The 8133-nt window shown below is 22.9% G+C and overlaps 3 protein-coding genes across 3 annotated transcripts, besides 1 other annotated feature; 2 read left to right on the top strand and 1 right to left on the bottom strand. All coding sequences in view use genetic code 6, as the record gives it.

Annotated features, from left to right (window-relative positions):
* Positions 1–1945: 1945 nt before the first annotated feature.
* IMG5_155330 (hypothetical protein) lies at positions 1946–3839 on the top strand. The gene is made up of 2 exons (XM_004030644.1): positions 1946–2788; positions 2841–3839. Exon 2 carries the CDS (start codon positions 2977–2979, stop codon positions 3541–3543), a length of 567 nt encoding a protein of 188 aa, XP_004030692.1. The 5' UTR covers positions 1946–2788; positions 2841–2976; the 3' UTR covers positions 3544–3839.
* A 691-nt stretch (positions 3840–4530) lies between these two features.
* Positions 4531–5965, top strand: IMG5_155340 (hypothetical protein; the record flags this gene model as incomplete). The annotated part of the gene is made up of 2 exons (XM_004030645.1): positions 4531–4995; positions 5051–5965. The coding sequence occupies 2 exons, from the start codon at positions 4531–4533 to the stop codon at positions 5963–5965; spliced, it is 1380 nt and encodes a 459-aa protein (XP_004030693.1).
* Positions 5331–5363: a microsatellite.
* Positions 5966–6064: 99 nt separating the features above from the next.
* Positions 6065–7822, bottom strand: IMG5_155350 (ser thr protein phosphatase family protein, putative; the record flags this gene model as incomplete). The annotated part of the gene is made up of 2 exons (XM_004030646.1): positions 6065–6162; positions 6280–7822. The coding sequence occupies 2 exons, from the start codon at positions 7820–7822 to the stop codon at positions 6065–6067; spliced, it is 1641 nt and encodes a 546-aa protein (XP_004030694.1).
* Positions 7823–8133: the final 311 nt, after the last annotated feature.

The following is an 8133-nucleotide window of genomic DNA, read 5'->3' on the forward strand; positions in this document are numbered from 1 at the left end:
AAAAAAATGCTTAGAAAGTTAAAGTTTAGGGTTAAATTAAGTTAATGAATTTATTTAATAGGTTCTATAAAACCCTGATGTTTAAAATTGTAGTTCGTAGAGTTTCTAAATAGGGGAGAGAATAAAAGAGCTGAAAATAAAAGCCTTAGAAAATGATATTGAATGGTACCCTTAAATGCTAAATTTTTTGAAAAATGAAAAAGAAATCAATTAAGGGAAAGGAAACGATACCGCAATTGAGATTTTCGAGAAATTTTTCATTTTAGAAAAAGAACTTAAGATTCTTTTAGAAAAAGAAGAATTTTTTAATTAAAACTGTATTAATTATCCTCCTATTATATAACATAATACATAATAAAGTAATGCATAATTACCACCAGTATCTTAAATAGAGTTTATTTAACCTCATTTAAGATTTCTATATTTAAATTTATAGAATGGTGAGCTTTTAAGTTTATGCGGATAGGTCAATTATATGAATTTTAAAGAAGAAAATTGCCAAAAAAGTAGTGCGAGTAGTGAGTATATATTTTTTTCGATTTAACATATGGATGTTGAGAGTGTAAAAAATATGATTGAAATGGAAAAAGTATTAAAGAAATTCTAATAAGAGAAAAACTCGAAAAAAATATCCAATTTAGAATCTACTTTTTAGTATTTTTCAATGGCCTCTATATATGCGGTAAATTCGAAAAGTTATTAAAGTCTACTCAATATTTCTAAATATATTTATAATATTCTAGTCTATGATATGTTGAATCCTTTTATACATTCTTAATCCAAAATTTGGCTTTATTTGTCTATTATTTCATATTCTTTGATATAAATGTTATAGGAAGTGCATAAAAATAAAGACTCAAGCCCTTTAAAACGAGAAAATTAAGCTAAAAGAAATGTTAGGGTCGAAGAAGTAGATTTATTAAGCCCCCTCCAAAATACAGTTACATTTAAAGAAAATTTAAAATAAGAATAAGAATAGGAATAGGAAGATATTCTACCTTAATTATCCTAAAATCTAACCAAAGAATACTGGTTTTAAGGTAAAAATGAAATGTCGGTTTCTGTAATTGCAAATTTAATCGCCTATACAGTTTAGACATTAATGTTAGAGGAAAAATGGGGCGTTTTAATAGGCATAACGAGGTCTTTTTGTAATGAAATGTAACATTATTATAGTCAGTTTTTACTCCCTTTCCTTATTTATGCTTAAGATTTATTGTTTTAGAAAGCCCATGAGTTAACTTAGAGTACTATTTTGAGATTAGAGGAAAGAACTAGATAATACGAAGAATGGAAAACAAATAATAAACGAAGGAAAACAAGATAAGCTGCACTTACAGGGGAAGTTCCTGAAGAACAAATTTAATTCGAAAAAGATAAGGAAATATTGGAAAAACTAATTGAGCTTTAAGGCGACAACGAGAATTTTATAAAAGGATAATTAAATTTATCTCAAAAAATAATTCAAGAATTACAACGAGATTGCAATTAAGCACTTGAAGAACTTAAAAAATCACGATAATTATTAAGGAAATTTTGCGCAGACGCCCAATTATAAGAAAGTAAGAAAAATAGGAATATTTAGCAATCTTTCGCAACTACAATTTTACATTAATTGAAAAATACGATCAGTATTTTACAAAAAAGATAAGAAAAATATGCCATTACTTAGGCCAATAAAGACCTTGGAGGCTTCTATTTCGCACGGGGAAATTTCCAGGCTATATGTGATGCCTGGAATGAGGCTTTAGATATGATTTTTAAGGCCAATGCTTTAAAAAATTTGAGATAAATAATGCAAAAATATAATGATAATATGGCTTAGTAATTAGGGATATAATCTATGGTTATTGGGGCTAATATTTTAAGCAATTTATAATATATTATCTACCATTCGAATTTAAAAATGGAACGGGAGTGTTCCATATTAGGTTCTTTTATGATTTTCTCCATATTTAAAGTTAATTTGGAACATCCTTAGAATTTATATTATTATAACAATTACCGGGTATAGGAAATTATGCAAAATGAAAATGTTTTTGGAGATTCATATATATTAGACCCTGTTGAGAGTCTTGTTTGTATAGAAAGACTGGCTTGGAATTTAATTGACGAGGAATTTTTTATTTAAAGCTTGCCGTGTATTTGCTTGGTTGAATATATTGCAGTAGATGTGGTTTTTAGTAACTTTTTTTCATTCAGAAGTAAGATTATGAAGGGGATTGCGCTGGCTTTTTTAGGGGATTTAAAGGGAAGTATTTCATGTTTGTAAAAAGTTTTAAATGAAAAAGATCTTCCGAATTTATGGGTTAAGTAAAGCGAGTTTTTTAAAAGGAAAAATGGAGTTTTTTGGGAAGGAGATTTGTAATATTAAAATAATTAAGGACCGCTTTTTTAATAAAATAAAGAAATTTTAGACTTATTGGTTTCCAAGTTTGAAATTGAGAAGAGTTTTGGCAAAAATTATGGACAATTAAATGTCAATTTATTGATTTTTTGGAAGGCTTTAATTGTTATTATCGCTTTTGAGTGCGAAAATGCAGATTAGAATGATTAAAATGATATTAGGTGTAATTATTTGGTAAAATGCGATGATTTTCTGAAAATTTTATTGAAAAAATTAAGCTTTGAAGAAGAATTAGGTTGTATAGAAGAAGAAATTAGATTAATTTAGGAAAAAATTACTTAATAAATTCGTGTCGAAGAATTATAAAAAAAACTTGAAAACCTTTAAAATGATAAAACTTAACTTTTTTTATAAAAAGGAATATCTGATTAAATATAAATGGTATATATAATTATATATATATATTTTTATAGCTTTATTTTTTTATATGTAGTAGGAATATTTTTATAATAGAGAAGAGTTATTTAATTATAGTTAAAAAAGAGATGAAAGGTTAAAAATGATTTGCCGAACTAGATTTTTAAGGGCAAGAATATATTCTTAAATGTAATTATTTTAGAAAAGTTTCCATGTTTTATTCCATGCAATATAAAATATAAATTAATACGTCTCTGAATATAGACTAGTTGAATAAGGAGAAGAACCGGAAAATACTTAAATTGAATAATTAAAATAATAGGAAGAATTAGTAATAGGTGGAGGCTAAAATAAAGGAAAATAAGCTAAAAAAGAAGATAAAGCCCTTCCTAAAGATAATTAAAATTAAAAAGAATCTAAGAAACAAGCTAAAGGGGGGTAAGAACTAAAAACAGACGAAAATTATTTCGAGAAAAGGAAAATTGAACTCGAGGAAATGCAAAAAATAGCTTTTTAAAATGCCCAATAATGTAAATTTAGAAATCATTTAAGCGCTTTTTGGTTCATTAAATTAAGATGCGAACTTTGTATTATTTTATATAATGAAAATAGGCTTGATGATGCTTTATAATATATACAAAGTACTATTTTAGATTGCTAAAAGGTACAAGATGTGTATTTTTAGGGAATTTTATAATAATATGAGGCTCGTATTTATTTAAAAATGGGGAAATATGAAGAAAGTGTTTAAAAAATAGAGAAAAATTAAATTTTTATGAAATAAAATTGTATTGAAAATATAATTGAAAATGCAAGATTTTTAGCAGATTTTTCTGAAGTTTTTTTCGAGAGAAAAAAATAAGAAAAAGCCTATATTTTTATATAGAATTCTTTGGAAATTTTAGATAGTTTTTTGAAGGAAATTTGCTTTGATTTTTAACTTTAAAATGAAAATGAAAAAGCAGCAAAAGAAAGTATTTTAGTCTGTAATGAATTATAATTAGGGCAGGAAATTGAAGCAGAGTTATTAAAAAAACAAGAGAAAGAAACTATTAATAATAAAGATGCAAAAGGAGTAAAAAAAGAAGCTAAAAAAGGTAAAAATGATGATTCTAAAAACAATAAAAAAGGAAAAAAAGATGAACTTCAAGTATAAGAAATGAAAGTAAAAAATTATATAAATATATAGATAAACATAAAAATTGTATTTACATATATTACTTTTTAGGTCGAAAGCTTAAATTAATTTTAGATAAATGATTTTTCTGAAGAAAAGAAATTTACATATAATTAAGTTGATATTGAAAAAATTAATAATAAAAAAGATTCCTTTAATAGTTATAATTCAAAAATTATTTAATTATATTTGAAAGTATCTCTTAGATATGTTTATTATTACCTTACATTGAACTATAAGAAATAAGATTAAGAGGATATATAGAAATTACTTTAAAAATTAGAAAAAATAATTGAGTTAGTCATTCCTTATATGGTTCCTGTTTCTTTGAAAATGGATTTTTATTACTTATATGGACTTTTTTATAAATTTTAGTTTGAAAATGAGATTATTTTAATATAAAATAAATATATTAAGATATATGAAGATGGAAAAAAAAACAAAGATGAGGACTTAAGGGAAAAAGTGAAGAAATATAGAAAAATAGCTCTAAAAAAACCCTTCTAAGACCTTTCAAGGAATAAATATTTAATCGAAATTCCTTGTTTTTCGAAATTTTTGAAGTAAAAATATCTACCGTTGCTTTAAAATGGACAAAAATACCTAGAATAAGCAATTTCTTTAATTTAAAAAGGTGAAGTATGCCTTTTTTTTGAAAATTCGAGAAAATTAGAAGACCTTTTCATTTTGCATTCTGAAATATTGCTTTTAAAAAGAGAATATAGACCGAGAGTAGGAAATTATAAGGTAATATTATTATATATATTAAAATTAATAATTTTAAAAATAGCATTTGAATATAAAAGACATAAAATAAAATACATAAGAAATAGAATAAATATTAGAAAATCAAATAAAAAATAATTAATTAGAATGTATAAAATTAGAATAAGAAGCTTAAAAAAATATAAAATATGCAATTCAAATTACTAAATGTAAATAAAATTTAAAAGAAAACTTTCCTGAAGATGCTAAAAATTAACTTTAAAATATACAAAATTTGCCTCTTGATATTTATTTCGATATAATAGAATCAGATTATATTTATAAAAAAGTACATATTTTAATTAAATGTTAATTATAATTTTTATATTTATATATATTATTAGAATTATAATCCTATATTATTTGATGAAAGTAAAAGAAAGTTTGGTGTTAATAGTATTGATTTACTACTTTATATAAATAAACTAAATAACGAAGCTTAATTCTTTACTTTCTCTAGTATGTATCTTTAAAATAAAATCACTAAAGTAATATAATGTATATTATATTTAATATCATTTTATATTTAAAGACACATAAATATCTTAAAAGTTAATTTCCGAATTATAATATTAATTATACAGTCTAATCAAATATTGATGCTTCTCCTATTGAAATAGGTATTTTTTTTTGTTATTTTTTTTGTTATTTATTTTTCTCTTTTAGGAAACATTATTATTAAAAATCACTATTGTTAATTTAATAATTCTAATAAGTTTATATATATATTAGGTTCTTTAGATAAAACTAAATTAACAGCAACTGAAATAAATTAAGAAGAAATTAATAAAATAATATTAAATGAGGAAAAAGATTCTATATATGGAAATGTAAAGAAATTAAATTAATATATACAATTATATTTAAAATTTATATATTAGATTTTTATTAATTCTGAAGATCTTAATGATTTATTATAATAATGCCTAGATTTAAAATCAAATATGTAAGAATCTGATAAAAAAACTCCTTTAGTAAAAGAAAGAGACTATAAATATCATAAAATGAATTTTAGAAACATAATAGCATAATTCGGAGCTTTTTTTTTCTAAAAAGAATGCGAAAAAGATTAAAAAAATAACTTTAAAAAGGGTGAAAAAGAAATCGATTATCTTGATAAATATGTGGTTTTTGTACCTTATCTAAATATAGAAAATATCCAAATATTTATAGACATTTTTAGTAATTTAGGATTATAAATTAAAAACATGAATATTCTAGCTATATTACGTTATTTCCATCATAATAAATATAAATGAAAACGAAACAATAAAAGCACACACATATATATATATTTATAAAATAAAAAAATAAAACTTTTCAAATAAAAATATTTATATATTTTATATAATTTAAAATCAATTATTTTTATTTACCATCAAAATTCTTCCTTCAACAACCGGATGTATCGAAATATATTTATTATCTTCAAAATTTTTAATTTCCTTAACTAATCCTGACTCATCAATTTTTTCCCATCTAGTTTATCTTCTTTAAAGCTATTTGAAATCATTAATATTAGTATTCGAAATTTAATTTGATGAAATACTAGTTTATCTTATCAAAGGAAGACTCATTAATCTATTATATTTCCGATTTTCATTAAAATTTAGTTAAGAAAATTCAGTAAAACTCGAAATATTAGTAGTCTTGCTTTTTTCTTCTAGACTTTTAAAAAGCCCAATCATAATTTATAAATGAGGAAGTGCATTCATATAATCAATAATAAAATTACAATCCTAAAACATATCATACCCATCTTTTCCTAAATACATGAACCATTTAATTGCTAAACTATAAATTTTATCAACTTAAATTTTCTCTTTTCCAATAAAAATACTATCTAAATCAACCCTCTAAAAAGGCTATTTTTACCCATCAAACTCAAATTTAATTCCTGAAACTAAAGGGAACCTTCCTTCGAAACTAGGCCATTTAGAAACTCCATTTTCTAAAGCCTAAATTAGTTTTAAACCGCTACATTTAACCACTACAATCAAGTCTGGAAAGGGTAAAGCTTTTTAAATCATCGAAAAAGTAATGTCTCCTTTCGGATAAATACAATCTGATCTAATAGTCCCTGAATTAATGATACAGACATCAGATTAAACTTCATTTCTTAATACATCTACATAGAAATTACCAAAATTAGTCTCCTGAGTCCTTATTTATTTAAATCTGGTATCTAAATCTACATTTGTATGTCCTATTATTTAGTTATTGTATTATTCTTATTATTATATATAGAAATCAACTATTTTCTGAACTTCATCGTCTTTTTCAATTTTTTTTGTGACTTAAAAAGTCTCTATAACGCATTTTAGTTTATTTTATTTCAGATAAAATGTATTTTATATATTATTATTTTAAATATCTTTTGGTTTATAGGTAATATCTATTATACTATATTCTTTAAAATCAGAACCGCTTTTTTATATTAAGCAATTATTTATTATTTCTGAAATTACTATATGGTCATGTCCACCTAAAATGATGTCTATATCATCTACTTAAGCTGCTAATATACGATCATTAGGCATTCTCATGTGTGTTATAGCCACTACTATGTCACATTATTACTCTTTCTTCAACATATGGGCCATTTTTTTCCCACAAGATACAAAATCTTCATATTATAGTATACTAATGTCTATTTCAGTTATTGTATTTAACCATTCTTCCTCTGCAAGACCCATAAACCCTACTTTAATTCCTTACATATCAATTATAGAATATAATTGGTTATCTGCGAGTATATTCTGAGTCCTAGTATCATATATATTACTGCATAACCATGGGAAATTACATTTTTTAAACAATTATTCTACTTATTGTAAATTATAATCAAAATCATGATTGCCAACACAAGCAATATCGATTTAACAAGCATTTATAGGTTCAATCATTTATTCACCTTTATAAATAATTGAAAGAGGAGATGGAGAAAATAAGTCACCGGAAAATATTATAAGACTTTTATTTGGATTTTCCTATTTGAATTTTTTACATATAGTTGCAAAACGGGCAGAGCCACCTACTGGTTCTTAATTAAAACCCTCTATTTCATATACGTCGTTAAAATGAAGAATTTTAAATGATATTTCTTCTTTTTACATATTATTTATTATTTTTTTAAACAAAAGATTAGATGATCAATAGACTATTAATTAATTTATTAATATATATAGATAGAAAAATAAGAAAATATGATTTAAACTTAAAGTTAATTTTTTAAAAAAATATTTAACTATATTTATATTTTAAATTAAATATATATTAATAATATATTTATATTTAATTTATTAAAAATAAATAAATTTTATTATAAATTATCTTTATGGGAAGTTAATGATTTATATAAAAAATTGAATATTTTAAAATAGTTAAATTTCAAATAATCGATCGATATATTTATTAAAAGAATATT

Source organism: Ichthyophthirius multifiliis (assembly GCF_000220395.1).
Source record: "Ichthyophthirius multifiliis unplaced genomic scaffold scaff_1120509251181, whole genome shotgun sequence".
NCBI lineage: Eukaryota > Ciliophora > Oligohymenophorea > Hymenostomatida > Ichthyophthirius > Ichthyophthirius multifiliis.